The 13,908-nt window shown below is 47.2% G+C and overlaps 1 protein-coding gene across 1 annotated transcript in view; it reads right to left on the reverse strand.

Moving 5' to 3' along the window:
* LOC120982817 (ankyrin-3-like) overlaps nucleotides 1-13,908 on the reverse strand; it is a 279,530-nt gene that overhangs the window by 233,496 nt on the left and 32,126 nt on the right. The window contains exons 6-7 of the mRNA XM_040413026.1: nucleotides 12,138-12,265; nucleotides 10,274-10,355 (exon numbers count right to left, since the gene is read on the reverse strand). Of these exons, the coding sequence (XP_040268960.1) occupies nucleotides 10,274-10,355; nucleotides 12,138-12,265 (210 nt within the window). The remainder of the gene's footprint in view (nucleotides 1-10,273; nucleotides 10,356-12,137; nucleotides 12,266-13,908) is intronic.

Below are 13,908 nucleotides of genomic sequence, written 5' to 3' on the forward strand. Positions count from 1 at the left end.
GGGAAAATAGGGACCCGGAGCGGAGTGGGCGGCCGCCCGCTTGTTGGAAACGGCCGCGGAGCCCCCCCGGTGACCCGACAGCGAGCCCAGAGAGGGCGTGACCCGAAACGCAGGTAGGCCTGAGAGAAGCTGGGGCCTAAAGTGGTGTGATAGCCGGCCAGCACAGCGGTGGCCCCTGGAGGAGAGCGGGATCCTCTGTAAGAGCTCCCCGTGGTACTCTGAGGACCGAGCACCAGATGTTCGGCCCACCCACTTAGGGGACGCCTGTGCTGGAATTGAAGACCCAGCAGGGGCCCAACTAGAATAAGAAGGGGTGGGGGAATGACACCCCCGTGGACCCTGAAAACAGTGAGACCCGGCAAGAGAAGGAGGGGGGGAAGTAAAATACTCACCCATTCCCGATTACTAACCCCATCTTCATCCTCTTCTCTTCACCCTTCTTAAAGGACCAATAGGGTCACCTCTTCAGCAGCTGGCACCCGAAGTGGAAGGAGACTAGTATGGCCGGAGAGTCTTCACAGAACCAGATGACCCTTTGGCTGGCGGGAAGCAGGGGAGCGAGGCTGCCCTGGTCCACCTTTTCTTCTGTGGGGAGGTAGGGCAGTGAGGGAAACCGACACCGGTCTTGCTCCCCGGAAAGACAGAGAGGCTAGGCGACTCTGCTTCCCATACCTAAAAAGGGAAAAATACCAAAAGGAAGCTGCCCTGCAAGCAGGGAGGTCTGCCTCCTACGACACTAAGCTAAAAACTGATATGCTCTCTCCAGGCTGGAGGGGGTATAGCCGGAAGGGGAGGAGTTATCACTTTTCAGCCTAGTGTCGCCTCCTAGTGGCAGCAGCAGATATACACACGGTCTTGTGTCCCCCAACGATACGAGCGATAAAAAGTATTATTTGCCGATCAGAGGTGCAGTTACATGTTCTAAAGCCTTTTTTCTCGTGGATTAGTGGCAAAAAAAGTATCATTTGCCGTTTAGCGGTGCAGTTTTATGTTCTAAAGCCTTTTTTGGCGTGTATAAGTGGGGAAAAAAGGGCTTATTAGCCATTGTGTGGTGAATTGAGAAAATTACAGCTCCTTTTGGCATGTATTAGTGGCAAAAAAAAAGTATTATTTGCCGTTCAGCGGTGCAGTTATATGTTCTAAAGCTATTTTGGCCGTTCAGCTGTGCAATTATATGTTGTAAAGCTTCTTTGGCGTGTATTAGTGGAAAAAAGGCTTATTAGCCGTTGTGTGGTGAAGTGAGAAAATTACAGCTCTTTTTGGCGTGTATTAGTGGCCAAAAAAGTATTATTTGCCGTTGTGTAGTGAAGTGACAAAATAGTACAGTCGTGGCCAAAAGTTTTGAGAATTACATAAATATTGGAAATTGGAAAAGTTGCTGCTTAAGTTTTTATAATAGCAATTTGCATATACTCCAGAATGTTATGAAGAGTGATCAGATGAATTGCATAGTCCTTCTTTGCCATGAAAATTAACTTAATCCCCAAAAAACCTTTCCACTGCATTTCATTGCTGTCATTAAAGGACCTGCTGAGATCATTTCAGTAATCGTCTTGTTAACTCAGGTGAGAATGTTGATGAGCACAAGGCTGGAGATCATTATGTCAGACTGATTGGGTTAAAATGGCAGACTTGACATGTTAAAAGGAGGGTGATAATTGAAATAATTGTTCTTCCATTGTTAACCATGGTGACCTGCATAGAAACACGTGCAGCCATCATTGCGTTGCATAAAAATGGCTTCACAGGCAAGGATATTGTGGCTACTAAGATTTCATCTCAATCAACAATTTATAGGATCATCAAGAACTTCAAGGAAAGAGGTTCAATTCTTGTTAAGAAGGCTTCAGGGCGTCCAAGAAAGTGCAGCAAGCGCCAGGATTGTCTCCTAAAGAGGATTCAGCTGCGGGATCGGAGTGCCACCAGTGCAGAGCTTGCTCAGGAATGGCAGCAGGCAGGTGTGAGCGCATCTGCACGCACAGTGAGGCGAAGACTTTTGGAAGATGGCCTGGTGTCAAGAAGGGCAGCAAAGAAGCCACTTCTCTCCAAAATAAACCTCAGGGACAGATGGATCTTCTGCAGAAAGTTTGGTGAATGGACTGCTGAGGACTGGGGCAAAGTCATATTCTCCGATGAAGCCTCTTTCCGATTGTTTGGGGTATCTGGAAAAAGGCTTGTCCGGAGAAGAAAAGGTGAGCACTACCATCAGTCCTGTGTCATGCCAACAGTAAAGCATCCCGAGACCATTCATGTGTGGGGTTGCTTCTCATCCAAGGGAGTGGGCTCACTCACAATTTTGCCCAAAAACACAGCCATGAATAAAGAATAGTACCAAAACACCCTCCAACAGCAACTTCTTCCAACAATCCAACAACAGCTTGGTGAAGAACAATGCATTTTCCAGCACGATGGAGCACCGTGCCATAAGGTGATAACCAAGTGGCTCGGGGACCAAAACGTTGACATTTTGGGTCTATGGCCTGGAAACTCCCCAGATCTTAATCTCATTGAGAACTTGTGGTCAATCCTCAAGAGGCGGGTGGACAAACAAAAACCCACTAATTCTGACAAACTCCAAGAAATGATTATGAAAGAATGGGTTGCTATCAGTCAGGAATTGGCCCAGAAGTTGATTGAGAGCATGCCCAGTCGAATTGCAGAGGTCCTGAAAAAGAAGGGCCAACACTGCAAATACTGACTCTTTGCATAAATGTCATGTAATTGTCGATAAAAGCCTTTGAAACGTATGAAGTGTGTGTAATTATATTTCACTACATCACAGAAACAACTGAAACAAAGATCTAAAAGCAGTTTAGCAGCAAACTTTGTGAAAACGAATACAGCCTTTTTTGGGGTGCATTAATTTCCTTTTTATTTACCTATTTGATCTAACAGTATGTCAGACAGAGAAGTGACAGGCCCTGCACAGGGGAGGGGCAGAGACCCAAATGTTTCTGGCGCAGGCACAGGTCGCAGCAGAGTAAGGGGGAGTGGCAGCAGGGGTCACTTCGAAAGGCCTGAGCTCCCAGTGTCATCTAGCGGTAGTGTCTTGACCAGCAACCCAGCGGTTTTTGAATGGTTGACATCAGACACCCCCAGCCAAGAGTCGGTGGGTTCATCAGACACAACCCTTAGTTGGCATGGCCCAAGAGCAGACCCTGTGCCCTCACCTGTCCTCAACCTGCCTCTGTCCTTTTCTGTTCCCTCAGCCAGAGAAGTATTATATGCGGTAGGCTCAGCTCCGCTGTACAGCGACGACGAGCTACTAGAGGACAGTCAGCAGCTACTGCCCAGCCAAGATCTGGAGGAGACATCCCTCCGGTAGGCGGGCAAGTAGTGATGAGGAGAGTGGCGTGGGAGCTGGTGTTGCGAGCGGCCAGGCTACTGGCTCAGAGACCGTTGAGGAGGACATCAGTGATGTGCAGACAGTACTCGATAATTATGTAGCCGATCGCAATTGGGAACCGGGTGACGAAAGGGGTTCATCATCATCAGGAGAAGAGGGTGTCAGCTTGCACGAGGCAGTGGTGGAGCCAGCAAGTCAGTAGCGTGGCCGGGTGTCAGCAGAGTGGCAGAGGTGGGAGGTCGGGAGCCAAACATGCCCAGGGTAGACCACCTGCTTGGCAGGAGCCTACCTGCCCGGAAAGTAGTGCATGCTCACTTGCTTGGGTAGTTACAGACGAATTGTCACCATTTGGCAGAGGGATGACTTCTGGATCTCCACCTAGTTGGACCCTCGCTACAGGTCCAAAATGGGGGCCTTTTTTACACCCGCTGAGAGGGAGGACATACTAAACTACTATAGAGACATCCTATGTAGTCAGTTAGCCACTGCCTATCTGCGCCATCGTCCATCCTGACCGGGGAGGGGGGGGGGAACCCTCTGCGCTCTCTTTCCACTGCAATGGCTGCTGTGGCAGGCTAGGGGGGTAGGAGCAGTACCAACTCCATCAGCAGCAGCTTGAGTCTAGAGTCGATGTTGAGCAGCTTTCTTAACCTGCCTAGTGAAGAAACTATTTACCAGCAGCAGCAGCTAGACCTAGAGCAGAACCTAAACCAGCAGGTGGTGGCATACTTGGACAGCATTCTGCCATCCCACATTGAAAATCCGTTGGACTACTGGGCAGCCAAACTGGATTTGTGGCCGCAACTGGCCGAGTTTGCCCTGGAAAAGCTGTCCTGCCCAGCCAGTAGTGTGGCATTAGAGCGAGTGTTTTGTGCGGCAGGGCTAAAGTTACCCCAAGGAGAACTCGCCTGTCCACCCAAAATGTGGAGAGACTGACCTTTGTCAAGATGAATCAGGCGCGGATTTCCACCCACCAATGCCTGATGCATCAGATTAGATCATCCATGCTGCCTCACCCAAACCTTGACAAAAGAGACCGGTTTCTTCTGGCTTCCTGCCTCAGCTACTATTCTGATGCTGCCACCCACCTGATGCCACACATCTGATGCCAAGTGCTCCTTCTTACACCCACCATCATCAGCGGATACTGTTATTGCCACCCACCTCCCCACTCTGTCACCGGGTCACTCTGTGGCCTCCTGATGTTGCTGCCACCTCCAGACTATGTCACCTTGCCACTCTGTGGCCTCCTCATGCTGGTGCCACCACCACACGATGTTACCTTGCCAGTCTGTGGCCTCCTCATGCTGCTGCTGCCACCTCCACACTATGTCACCTTGCCAGTCTGTGGCCTCCTCATGCTGCTGCTAACTCAACACTGTCACCTTGCCAGTCTGTGGCTTCCTCATGCTGCTGCCACCTCCACACTATGTCACCTTTCCAGTATGTGGCCTCCTCATGCTGCTGCTGCTGCCACCTCCACACTATGTCACCTTGCCACTCTGTGGTCTCCTCATGCTGCTGCTAAATTAACATTATGTCACTGGGCCACTCTGTGGCCTCATCATGCTGCTACTAACTCAACACTGTCACTGGGCCACTCTGTGGCCTCCTCATGCTGCTGCCATCTTCACACTATGGCACCTTGCCACTCTGTGGTCTCCTCATGCTGCTTCTAACTCAACACTATGTCACTGGGCCACTCTGTGGCTTTCTCATGCTGCTGCCACCTCAACACTATGTCACTGGGCCACTCTGTGGACTTCTCAAGCTGTTCTCCCACCCTCCCCACTCCATGACTGGGCCACTATTTTGCCTTTTTGGCCTGGTTGACATCATCATTTATTTGACCCTTCTTCTGATCTGTCAAAAGGAAGGAAAAATGAGACACACAACGGATCCTGTCTGTGTAGCAGCTATAAGGCCTGTATGGTCCCATCAGAATTTGCTTGTTATTTGGTAGCCAAAAGCAGGAGTGGGTACAAAACACAGAAGACATGCAAATATTCCATTCACGTGTCATCTCTGTTTTGGATCCACTCCTGTTTTTTTTGGCTTCAGCAATACTGATGGATTACTGACCAAATGCTAACCGAGTGAAGGCAGATGCCCAACAAACAGGATCCATTTTTTTGGGGGAGTTATTGTTCTGACGGATCAGAGGAAGGGCAAAATAATCAGTGACGTCAACAAAAACTTACTGCTGACACCCTCTCCACTCTGTCAGGGGGGCTCTACTTGTATAAGCGTTTAATAGAACAGGTTCTGTAGACATCTACATGGAGTCAGCTGACGACGGTGTAAAAGGAGTGTGCTTCTTCTTGACGCTAATATTGACCTGTAAGGCTAAGTTCACACTTGAGTTATTTGGTCAGTTTTGGCCCCGTAACTGCCCAAAAAAGTGAAGTGTGCAGTGATTCTAAGAGCGAGGCCTGTCATATGCTTGTCATACTGACTCATAGTCATGTTTCACTACCACAGCAGACTCCCTATGAGTATTACTGCAAGGCACAGTGTTCTACACCACTATACAGGCTCTCTGCAGCCAGGAAATAGCTGTTTTTTAATGCGATTCACCGCAAATAAATTCAGATTGAATCGAATCTTTTCAGAAAATTCGCCGAACCAGCCAAATCGAATTTTTGAGAAATTCGCTCATCTCTAGCTATTATAGATAATGCGGGGGACTGTGGGGCTCTTTATAATAGTGGGGCACTAGGAGGGCCATTTATACACTAGGGCACTATGGGAGCATTATATATACTGGGGAACTACTGGTCCTTTACATATACTTGGCGCACTATGGGGGCCATTATATATACTGAGGGCACTACAGGAGTTAGGGTTTAAACAAAAGCCAATTAAATTCATCAGTTTTTAATGTCTGTTTTTAACGGACATTAAAAAGAAATTTAAAGCAGACCCTAAAAAATTGATAGATGGACAATAAAAGGATGCACATACGAATGAAAAATGGGCATGAAAAACTGACAATTTATACATTTTTAAAATACTTTTTTGTCCCCTGTCATCTGAATGTACCCTACTTGAGCTTTGCTAAGGAGAGTCTATCTTCAGTCTTCATCATTCTGCTGAGCGCTGAAGATGCTTGTGTGCAGTGATAGGACAAATGTACATAGTCACGGACTGGGACAGTGACAAGAGGCAGCTGGAAGCCTCTGTATGTTACACACAGGTTTTTTTCAGCTCTTGGTAGAACGCTGAAGACTGAAAACTGACTCTCCTTAGTAATGCTCAGTTACAGCTTTGCTAAAAAGACTCTTTAAATCCTGTTTTCTAATACAAGAAAGTTGCTGGCCTCTCTGGTGGCTGGGACCATAGGAGTGCACATAGGCTGGTGCTTTTTCCTATAGCAAGCATGACCACCACTGCTGGATTTCAGGGTGATTGTAACCCCTGAATATGAGCAGTCCGGGGCGAAGCGAAGGGGCAGATGGGGCTCGTGCCCCGGGTGCAGAAGCTGGGGGTAAGTGCACACACCCAAAGGGGGGCCACGAGGACATAACTACTGTCAGGGGGCACAAATGTGGGCATAACTACAGTGAGGGGGCACATATTTGGGCATAACTACAGTGAGGGGGCACAAAAGGGTATACCTACTGTGAGGGGCACAAAGATGGGCATAACTACTGTGATGGGTACAAAGGTGGGCATAACTACTGTGAAGGGGCACAAAGGTGGGCATAATTGCTGTGAGGGGGCACTAAGGGGAAAGGCCCTAGATTACCCTGTCATACATTGGGATGGCTCCTTCTTACAGGGCCAGCACAGTGCCCCCTTGTAGGTATTTACCAGGTACAGTCACCATCCCTTCCTTATGTGATTATTCTTTTTGCTCACCACAGCGACCTTGTACCGGATCCAGTGGACATCACGCCGATGCCAGCAAAACCCTTGATGAGGTTGGACCAGTTATTTTTTTTTTCTCATTTATTGCAAGGTGTATTGGTACCACTATGTACCCTATGATAGATTTTATTAGGTGGGACTGGGTGAGTACAGTTATGCATTTGGTGGAGTCGCAGTGTATAATGTAAAGGAAAAATTAATTAAGCCAGCAAAGGAGACAACATGGACAATCACAATACATTAGTAAGTGCCCTTGTCTACATGATAAATGCCATTTGCTGACGTGAGACAAACTCTTTGAGAGGGTTCCAGATTGCGTAGTCAGACTGCTGAGCAGCAATCAACTGCTTTTTGCATTTCAGCTCTGAATATAAGTCAGCAGTAATATTGCACAGGTGTGCCTTAGACTGCCCACAATAAAAGGCCACTCTGAAAAATATGCCTTCCGGGAGGGGGGGGGGGGGGGGGGGGGGGGTGTTAGAAAACCAGTCAGTATCTGCTGTGGCCACCATTTGCCTCACACAGTGCAACACATCTCCATCGCATAGAGTTGATCAGGTTGTTGATTGTGGCCTGTGGAATGTTGGTCTACTCCTTTTCAATAGCTGTGCGAAGTTGCAGAATATTGGCAGGATCTGGAACACACTGTCGTATACGCCGATCCAGAGCATCCCAAACATGCTCAATGGGTGACATGTCCGGTGAGTATGCTGGCCATGCAAGAACTGGGATGTTTTCAGCTTCCAGAAATTGTGCACAGATACTTGCAATATGGAGCCGTGCATTATCATGCTGCAACATGAGGTGATGGTCATGGATTAATGGCACAATGGGCCTCAGGATCTCATCACGGTATCTCTGTGCATTCAAAATGCCATCACACCTGTGCTCGTTGTCCATAAAACATACGCCTGCCCCTACCATAACCCCAATGCCACCATGGGCCACTCGATCCACAGTGTTGATGTCAGCAAACCGGTAACCCACATGACGCCACACATGCTATCTGCCATCTGCCCTGAACAGTGAAAATCAGGACTCATCCGTGAACAGAACGCCTCTCCAACGTGCCAGATGCCATCGAATGTGAGCATTTGCCCACTCAAGTCGGTTACGACGACGAACTGCAGTCAGGTCCAGACCTCGATGAGGACGACGAGCATGCAGATGAGCTTCTGTGAGATGGTTTCTGACAGTTTGTGCAGAAATTCTTTGGTTATGCAAACCGATTGTTGCTGCAGCTGTCTGGGTGGCTGGTCTCAGACGATCATGGAGGTGAACATGCTGGATGTGGAGGTCCTGGGCTGGTGTGGTTACATGGGGTCTGCGGTTGTGAGGCCGGTTGAATGTACTGCCAAATTCTCTGAAACACCTTTGGAGACAGCTTATGGTAGAGAAATGAACATTCATTGCACGGGCAACAGCTCTGGTAAACATTCCTGCAGTCAGCATGCTAATTGCACGCTCCCTCAAACGTTGCGACATCTGTGGCATTGTGCAGAGTGATCAAACTGCACATTTCAGAGTGGACTTTTTTTGTGGGAAGTCTAAGGCATACCTGTGCCATATTCATGCTGTCTAATCAGCACCTTGATATGCCACACCTGTGAGGTGAGATGGATTATCTTGTCAAAGGAGAAGTGCTCATTAACACAGATTTGAACAGGTTTGTGAACAATATTTGAGAGTAATGGGTCTTTTGTATATGTAGAAAATGTTTCAGATCTTTGACAGTGGCGTACCGCCCATAGAGGCAGACCACGCCATTGATATGGGGCCCGCGGCACTGGGGGGCCCGGAGCGCAGAGAAGGCCCCGCCCACACTATTTGGCCCCGCCTACTCATGACATGCGGCTATGCGGCTGCTTTTCTTCTCAGCCAACTCTTCTTCCGCAATCTCCGCCGCCAGCCGCCCCGACCACCCCCGCCCGAAGTCTGACCTGATCCTGACTGCTGCGGAAACAGGATCAAAACAGCCTGCAAGTAGCTGCTGATTGGCCAGTGTGCGCAAGGGAGGCGGGAGAATCGGTTCGCCGTCGGCGGTCGCCAGTGTGCCTGAGGAGACGAAGAAGCACCCTGTCCCGCCTGGCCTGAACCGTTCGTCCTGAAGGCTGCCGTGTCACTGCCTGGCCCTGGCTGCCTGAGAGTTAGACTGAGAGAGAGCAGACTCAGTCAGCAGAGACTAGGTATGATAATGTTGTCAAACTTGTCAGATACTCAGATTGTCAGACTCAGACACTGACAGCCTGACAGGCCAGGCAGCAAGCGAGAGGAGGGGTGGGGAGGGGGACAGCCAGGACAGGGTGGGACATGCTTCAATCCCACTCCAGTGAGTCCTGTTGTCCTCTATGAGCCCCAAAATGCCCATGGGGGAGAAGTAGGAAGAAAGCACACTGTCCTGAGATTTTTGGGGGGCATTAGGGGTTGGGGAGGGCTCATAGAGGACAGTGTGCTTTCCTCCTACACCTACTCCTTCCTAACAACCCCCCCCCCTCCGGGCATTTTGGAGGGCATTAGGCGGGGTTGGATGGATATTAACCCCTCTAACTCCTTGCTGCTAATGCTGAGTGTGCACATAGCCACCAAATGATATTTCACCAACCAGCCAAACCACCCCCCCCCCACACGCACACACACACAAACACATGCGCATATGTGCACACTCAGCATCAGCAGCAAGGAGTTAAAGGGGTTTAGGTCATGTATATTTTTTTTATGGGGTGTGGCATGGGAGGAGCCAGGTCAGGAAGTGGGAGGGGCCATGGTGGGTAGTGGGTGGTGTTAAGGGGCCCAATTCAGATTTTTGCTATGGGGCCCAGTGATTTCTATGTACGCCCCTGATCTTTTAGTTCAGCTCATGCAAAATGTGAGCAGTGGTGATGTAAAGCAGTGACTTATATTCAGAGCTCAAATGCAAAAAACAGTTGATTGCTGCTCAGCAGTCTGACTATGAAATCTGGAACCCTCTTAAAGAGTTTGTCTCACGTCAGCAAAGGTTAACAAGGTAACTTAGCATTTTCTTGCATATTATATTTAGACAGAAAATAAATTCCTTACTTTGGTTAGGTCGTCACAAGAGAAAGATGATGTTATAAACAGTAGCTTCTCAAGGGTCTTCAGGGCGACATTCACAGCCCATCTGCAGCATGAAAAAAAAACCTTGAAAATCATGTAATTTTCTACAAGCTATTCTGGAAAAATAAAGAATAGTTAACAACATTCTTGTGATTTCTATAACTTAGGTTGAAATGACATAGAAAATATAAGGCACTGTTATGTGCATAGTGTCAGAAGATACCCCAAGAGTAAATCACTAGGACTGCTATTTAGACAAACCCCCTGTAAAAGTATGAGATATGAACATAGACTCTGCACACAGTGAGGGGGGCTGACAGTCTAAGATGAGTGCAGCGATGGACTGGCCATCGGGAGTACCGGGAGAATCCCGGTGGGCCGATCGAATTATGGGCCGGCCAGGGCCGCCATCAGGGGGGTAAAGCTCCAGTAACAGCAGGCAGTGTGGGGGCGGCGCTCACTCACTGACGTCACACGCCTGCTCCTCCCACTAGGCGGCGCAGGCGCGTGACGTCAGTGAGTGAGCGCTGCCGCCCGCACTTGTTACTGGAGGCTGGAGGCGGGAGCTGAATGTAAGGTAGTAAAGACTCTTTACTAAAGAGATGAGCGCTGTGCCCCCACGTGTAGTAGAATACCTACCTGGAGCCAGACTGTGCACAGAAAGGGCACTTTGTCACTGTGGACAAAGTATGGCACTTTCTGTGCACAGATTGGCTCTAGGTGGGTACAGTGTGGCACTGCAGTCACTAAGGGCACTATTTATCTGGGCATAGTAGGGCACTATCTGCCCACATAGTCAACATATGGCGCTCTGGGCACTGCCATATAATAGTGTGGGTACGGCGATATTTGGTTCTATGTGGGCACTGTATGATTGTGGGCAGATAGTGCCATACTATCCACAGATAAATGGCGCATTTAGTGCCTGTCGTGCCCACATAGTGCCATATAGAACCCATACTCGGAAAGCGCCATACTTGTGTAGACAGAGTATAATTATAGGCAAAGTATGGCACTTTCTGCCCACGTTTTAGCTCTAGGTAGGTATGATATGGCACTTTGTGGGCACTGTAGACACTAAATACACAACTTATCTGAGCATAGTATGCCCAGGTCTTCCCACGGTCATACAGTGCTCAGATAGCGCCATGTTATGCACAGATAAATGGTGTATTTCTTGCTTATGGTGCCATACAGTACCTACCTAAAGTGAAAACCTACAGTACTTTGGCCACAGTCATACAGTGCCGACATAGAGCCAAAGTATGGCACTTTCTATGCACCTAGGTAGGTACTATATGGGTACAAATGCGCTATTTTTCTGTGAATAGGAGGGCACTATCGTGCTCTATGTGGGCACTGTATCACTATTAGGGCAGATAGTGCCATAGAGACAAAATGTCTCCCAGCACATTATACATGGCTCGTCATCATGGTTACGACCTCCCTGTAATCCAGCATTGGTGGTCGAAAAAAGCACCAAACTATGTGCACTCCCACAATCCCGGCTACTCCTATAGTGTGCAAGCATGACCACCGCTGCTGGATTACAGGGTGGTCAAAACCATGGAAACGAGCAGTGCATAATGTGATGGAAAAATGACTCCCGCCAGCAAAGGAAGCAATATGGACAATCACAATACATTAGTAAGTGCCTTGTATTAACTTTCTCTACAAGATAAATGCCACTTGCTGAAGAGACATAACCCCTTTTTTGAGTGTGTTTGGGAAAAATAAAGTGGGCCGGTCTGGCTGAAGTCCAGGGCCACTTTATTGTCCCAGTCCATCCCTGGATGAGTGAAATATGTTTTTCCAGTTTTACCCGAGATTCCTATAATCTGTTTACCTGTCATCCAGAATAATTTGTATGGCAAATGTATGTGGAAGAAAGTAGTTAACCAGAGAGCAGATGACATTAGTGTGCACCAAATCTTCCAGCCTTGATATTTCTGATATGGTGTCTTTAGAGGCCTCCTATAAACAGAAAAATATGGGCATGTTAACCAGACTGGAAGCTATTAGTGATGAGCGGGAGGTGCCACATTCGATTTCGCGATATTTCGTGAATATTTGATTGAATATTCGTCTTATATTCGTCTAAATCGAATATTCGTCATTATTCTATTTATTGCAAATAATATGCCATTTAATTATTCGTGTATTGCGTGTTTAACTGTATAAGGCAACTTTCCTATTGTTTGGCTATCTAGAATTAACGAAGATAACGAATATAGCGCTATATTCTCTATATTCGTTAATTCTAGCAAGCCAATAGGAAAGTTGCCTATGGACAGCTCTAAGTTGGATTCGCAATGCGAGAATATTACTTTGCCTATTTTTTGCAATAAATAGAATAATGACTCAGTATTCTATTTATTGCAAAAAATTGGCAAAGTAATATTCTCGCATTGCGAATCCAACTTAGAGCTCTCCATAGGCAACTTTCCTATTGGCTTGCTAGAATTAACGAATATAGAGAATATAGCGCTATATTCGTTATCTTCGTTATTTCTATTTTACGAATAATTGCTATATTGCTATATATTCTTGTTTTAGAATATGACGAATATTCTAAAAAACTAAGTTATAGCAATATTGCAAATATTCGTAACATACACATACAGGGAGTGCAGAATTATTAGGCAAGTTGTATTTTTGAGGATTAATTTTATTATTGAACAACAACCATGTTCTCAATGAACCCAAAAAACTCATTAATATCAAAGCTGAATATTTTTGGAAGTAGTTTTTAGTTTGTTTTTAGTTTTAGCTATTTTAGGGGGATATCTGTGTGTGCAGGTGACTATTACTGTGCATAATTATTAGGCAACTTAACAAAAAACAAATATATACCCATTTCAATTATTTATTTTTACCAGTGAAACCAATATAACATCTCAACATTCACAAATATACATTTCTGACATTCAAAAACAAAACAAAAACAAATCAGTGACCAATATAGCCACCTTTCTTTGCAAGGACACTCAAAAGCCTGCCATCCATGGATTCTGTCAGTGCTTTGATCTGTTCACCATCAACATTGCGTGCAGCAGCAACCACAGCCTCCCAGACACTGTTCAGAGAGGTGTACTGTTTTCCCTCCTTGTAAATCTCACATTTGATGATGGACCACAGGTTCTCAATGGGGTTCAGATCAGGTGAACAAGGAGGCCATGTCATTAGATTTTCTTCTTTTATACCCTTTCTTGCCAGCCACGCTGTTAAGTACTTGGCCGCGTGTGATGGAGCATTGTCCTTTCATGAAAATCATGTTTTTCTTGAAGGATGCAGACTTCTTCCTGTACCACTGCTTGAAGAAGGTGTCTTCCAGAAACTGGCAGTAGGACTGGGAGTTGAGCTTGACTCCATCCTCAACCCGAAAAGGCCCCACAAGCTCATCTTTGATGATACCAGCCCAAACCAGTACTCCACCTCCACCTTGCTGGCGTCTGAGTCGGACTGGAGCTCTCTGCCCTTTACCAATCCAGCCACGGGCCCATCCATCTGGCCCATCAAGACTCACTCTCATTTCATCAGTCCATAAAACCTTAGAAAAATCAGTCTTGAGATATTTCTTGGCCCAGTCTTGACGTTTCAGCTTGTGTGTCTTGTTC

Source organism: Bufo bufo, chromosome 1 (assembly GCF_905171765.1).
Source record: "Bufo bufo chromosome 1, aBufBuf1.1, whole genome shotgun sequence".
Taxonomy (NCBI): domain Eukaryota; kingdom Metazoa; phylum Chordata; class Amphibia; order Anura; family Bufonidae; genus Bufo; species Bufo bufo.